At 46.0% G+C, this 4,822-nt stretch overlaps 1 protein-coding gene across 3 annotated transcripts; it reads right to left on the bottom strand.

Moving 5' to 3' along the window:
• Positions 1 to 6: 6 nt before the first annotated feature.
• Positions 7 to 4,571, bottom strand: exd3 (exonuclease 3'-5' domain containing 3). Of its 3 annotated transcripts, none has more exons than XM_084486919.1 (4): positions 4,512 to 4,571; positions 3,249 to 3,308; positions 932 to 996; positions 7 to 525 (listed from the first exon to the last, which is right to left on the bottom strand). In XM_084486919.1, exons 2-4 carry the CDS (start codon positions 3,265 to 3,267, stop codon positions 319 to 321), a joined length of 291 nt encoding a protein of 96 aa, XP_084343045.1. In that variant the 5' UTR covers positions 3,268 to 3,308; positions 4,512 to 4,571; the 3' UTR covers positions 7 to 318. The 3 variants fall into 3 exon arrangements, with proteins under 3 accessions (XP_084343045.1, XP_084343047.1, XP_084343046.1); XM_084486921.1 differs by having other exon boundaries at positions 4,521 to 4,547; XM_084486920.1 differs by having other exon boundaries at positions 4,454 to 4,543.
• Positions 4,572 to 4,822: the final 251 nt, after the last annotated feature.

Below are 4,822 nucleotides of genomic sequence, written 5' to 3'. Positions count from 1 at the left end.
TATAATTAAAATAGTTTGGTCTGATTACAGGTACAGAGCATCGGATGCTTATTGAAACCTTTGACCGAGAAATGGAAACATTTAGCGGATTCATGCAAGTTCAAGAAGATTAAAAAAATGTATATATTAAGTATATATATTAAGTTATATATAACTTAAAATATAGCTTCATTAACATACAAAAAAAACATACAAAAACTTGTTGCCTATGGCTTCAGAAATGCACTTAAATGGATGGTATTCTGTTTCAGATCCAAAACAGCTTTTGTTTCCCAGATAGATGGAATAAACAATAAAAATAATCATTAGTCTCAGCCCTCATATCCATGGAGCTCCGAGGTCAGAGGGCACCGTTTTCTTTCGGCTGACCTGTGGGTGGTCCTTCAGCCACTGCTGGAACTCCAGCAGGACCCTCTGTTTGAGGTCGGCGGGTTTCTTGTGGACGGCGCAGCCCTCCAGGATGGTGAGCAGGGCCTCCAGGGGCCGGGCCACCTGGGAGAAGCCCTGGGAGGCCACCGCGTGCAGCTGGGGAGGGCAGATGACACGGGGGAATGTGGAGAGAGAGAGAGAGAGGGCCGGTGAGAGGAGGAGGAGGGGGAGGAGGAGGAGGAGGAGGGGGGGGAGCTGGGGAGATGCAACGTTCAAAGACCGGGGGGGGATCGTGACTGGCATTGAAGGGGCTGTGAAGTAGCTGGGGGTGGGGGTGGGGGTGGGGGGGGGGGGGTGTTTCTGTAGAAGTTCGTGGTTTTCTTTCGCATCCGTGTCTACAGGAAAAAGATTCAATACGTGTTCAAAGCGGGAACTGGCACGTCTGACAGGCACGTCAATGACGCACAGTTTAGATTTGGGGGGGTGTGTAAAAAGGTGTGCATGTGGGGCCAAGGTTAGAGGAATGTCTGATTTGACTGGACTCGCTGCGTCGCTGACTCACCCCGGTCAACTCCTTATTGTTCCACAGATCTGCGATCTCCAGTCTGAGCACATTAGGGTCCATACCTGCAGGTGCACACGGACAAACACACACAACACACGGACAAACAGACACAGGTAAGGTTACACTCTGCCCATTGGCCAAGGCGATATGTAATGAAGGCATTTTTATTTGGTAACATTCATTAGCCAATAATAGCTTGCCATTTCTGGCATTCACTCACAATGACACATTGTGATATTGTGTGACATTGTGGTAACCAGCTGCTTTGTTATAAGGACCAACAGAGATGATGTATTGGTTTCTTTGATCACATCACTTTTCTCCTCATTTAACAAAACAGCTGTTAGAGGCAAAAAAATGTAATACTGGCATCTTTTTTCTATTCTGTTATTATATCAGTGACTAAGATAATCATTCACGCTACACATTACAGACTACAGTTTCAACTAATTGACCTGCACTTAGTCAATCACCACCCCCAGTAATCATAACGACTTTGGGAAACCCAACCTAAATTAAAAATGGCTTTGATCAATAATACATTATGCACATCAATATTTATTATTTTCATTCTGCCATACTTAGAGGGGGCAGTTTCTGGCTTACACTGCCCGCGTTGGACATAGATGTTGTAAACAGGCTTCATGCGAGGCTTAGGGGTAGCATGTTGAACAGGCAGAGTAAAGCAGCCATAACAACAGCTGAGGCTTGCTGGGTAGTTACGGAGGAACCCGGCATTAGCTCTGCATTCCACTCCGATCTGCAGCCAAAATACTCTGGGGAAGACGACGGGCCCCTCTCTCCCCCCTAACGGCCACGGCGGGGGAACAGAGTTGCAGAAACAAGAGAGGTGTTTGGTTGTTTTTCTTTGGGGGGGGGGGTGGGGGGGTGGGGGGGCTCTCAGTGTGTGTGCGTTCTCCATGGATGGGTCTTGAGAGCACCAGCTTTTCTTTTTTCTTTCGTCCCCTCTTTAACGGCCCCTGTTTTGTCTAAGCGTTCACTAGGAATTCACTGTCACTGAACCAAATCAGCTCCAAAAGTTACGTTGCAATGTAATGGAACCTGGCCGACGTCTCTTTCTGCAAAACAAAAACATTCACATGGATTTAATGTGAATTCCCCTTTAAAGAAAACCTTCTATTGTGTTAATGTTTCTACTTGAAAAACATCCCCATCCCTGTTACCCAGCTCGGTGAATTCCCACCAGAGACAGACGTGCATACGTGCACTGGTACATGAGCGTTTGGATGTGAACAGGGAGGGACGATTGAACTCGGCCCGAGTCTTTGAACCGCAGAGAGGGTATGACGCGGTGGGGGTGGTGGTAGAGGGGTCGTTAGGGACCAGCGGAAGGGGGCGAGAGGGGAAGAGCGGAGGGGGTGGGGGGTGGGGGGTCCGTAGGAATGTGGAACATGTGTCGTCACCGGAGAGACCGGGCTAGCGTGTGGACGGGGCTTGAGGAATTCTCCTAAAACACGAGACACACATGTTCCCCGGGGGGGAGCTGAAGGTGTGGTTGCAATTGTTAAATCCTTTGTGTGAAGGTTATTTATTTTAAAACTCTGTATTCATATTCTGACAAAGCGTGGTTTTGGACACCTTTAACTGACTTCACTTCCTACCATGCTTTGTGCTTCCGCATTTGACCGTACAAATGTAGATGGGAGCTAATTGGGCAGGTCCACTGACCGACAGGTTGTCACATTCACACTGGTCATCATTACCCAAAAGAACAGTGCAACGTGTGTTAGTACATCATTTGACTTGTCACTGCCAACCACAAACAGAATGGCATAGAACCTACAGCTCCCCACCAAACACGGTCTCTACTGACATGCAGAAGCCTCCCTGCTGGGGGTTTGAACCTTTCTCTTGCTGAGTTGCTGTATAGCGGACTGCAGCCTCTGGTACATCTGCCGCTTCACTTGTAGGGTTCAGAATGTGTTCATGCTAAGGCTGCACGGCGATACTGTAAACCCTGGAAAACCCTGCGTGGTTAAGTCACTAGATTGTGCGGCTGAAGGTCAGCGTCAAGATACTAAATTCCTCGCCGCAAACGCTGAAGAAAAAAGGAATTGAATCCACTGTTAAAACCCTACTGGGAGATTTGCTATTCCATCTGTTCCTGTTTTCATTATCATTTTCAGTCTTTGCGAGAACATATTGATCATTGTCGCCTAGATGCAACAGAGAACTAGCCATCATAAATGACAGACGTGTGAACGGCGGTCCTGATGGAAGGATGTGAGTTGGCTGTGTGTGTGTGAGAGTGTGTGTTGTAAGAGTGTGTGTTGTGTAAGAGTGTGTTACAAACCCTCTGCAACTTGATCCATCCTTCACAACAGGGGGTCAGCCTTTCGTGGGTGATTGGCTCCTGAAGAGGAGGAAGACAGAATTGCAGGGGATTATATTGTTTTACACATCGTTATTCAATGGCCTGGGTTCAGGAAGTCAAAATCAAAAATATTTTCAAGCGTCTGTATAGCTCACATGTATGTGCAGCTCTTAAGTCCAGTCAATTGTATTTGTTTCACCCTTGAACCCAGTCACAGTCTCGAAGGGCTTCACAGGCCACATTTTATGGCACCCTCCTTGTCTTGAGAAAACATTACTCAAATCGCGGTTCATCGAAACAGGTTCATGAGGGGGGGACCTAACAATTCAAGACCCCTCTGGCCAAGTTGAGTTCATAAGCTACTTCCAACAACACACGTAGCTTTGTTCTGAGCCCCATAGGACCAATGTCTAGGAACGTGAGAGTGAATTGTGAGTATGAATTACAAATTGTGAGAGCTAGGGCAGAAAGGAAATGTGTGGGAACACAAACCTGAGAAAGGGCAAGAAGTCATTTGGCTGGGAGATTTTTATTTTATGTTTAAATTTAGGACCTTTCTCACTAACTATAATCACAAAATAACCCTAACTCCATGTGTGTGTGTGTGTGTGTGTGTGTGTGTGTGTGTGTGTGTGTGTGTGTGTGTTTAAGAAGATGTATGATTCTCATTTACAACACAGCTGGGTCAGGTCTCCACAGTTGTGTTGTAGCCCCACCTATCAGCCACACGGTGCGTTACATCGCTTGCTTGGGTGAACCAGAATAATCTAGATAAACATGTAGGAACAATAGAACAAATCTCTAGTGGGATAAACTAGGGATAAAGGCCATAGCTCTACATATAACTGACACATATTTTGAGTTGCATGATGCCAGATGTATATAGAGCTAAAAGGACCCAGGCTGTGGGCTATCATCCGGGTGAGCCACAATCAGGCTAGTCCTAGTGTTTAAACATTTATAATACTGCACAACTAGTCCTAAAGTCAGTTCATACCATGAGGTTTTCCATTATAACTGTGTATTTGTATTTCGCTCCGTGGGTTACAAATGACCCTATCATGCCCAGGCTGTGTTGTACCAGCTCGGATAACGGACAGGACTACCATTAACCGTGTTAGTGGGCTGGAAACAGGGCTATTTTGTCCTGTTACGAATTTGAAAGATAACAAATATCCACATACTTTTCGTAATGTTTAACCGCTTTCCCTCGCTTTTGATTAATATTCTCAAATAGCTTACTTCCTTCACCGTTTCTGTGTCCCAGGTGGTCGTTTCGTTTGCTTGCCACTTCCGTGTTTATGTCTGGTTCGGGACGAGCGTCAGACCAGTCACTGTACGTCACCGTCGGTACTTCTCGGCTGTCTCCGTCGACGGCCACGCAGCAGGGGAACGGTCGTCGACAAACAAGCCTTGGTTGAGGTAAAGAGATTGTTGATTTCAGGTGAGTTAAGGTTTCTATTTTATGATTTATGATTATCCATTCAAATTTTGATAAATACAGGATGAATAGCAAGATTTTAAACACCTCGGTCTATTTCAATAATATATTT

This window comes from Micromesistius poutassou (genome assembly GCF_964030765.1).
Source record: "Micromesistius poutassou genome assembly, chromosome: 22".
NCBI classification, from domain to species: Eukaryota; Metazoa; Chordata; class Actinopteri; order Gadiformes; family Gadidae; genus Micromesistius; species Micromesistius poutassou.
The sequence above is the reverse complement of the archived record's forward strand: the minus strand, read 5'-3'. Positions and strand labels throughout refer to the sequence as shown.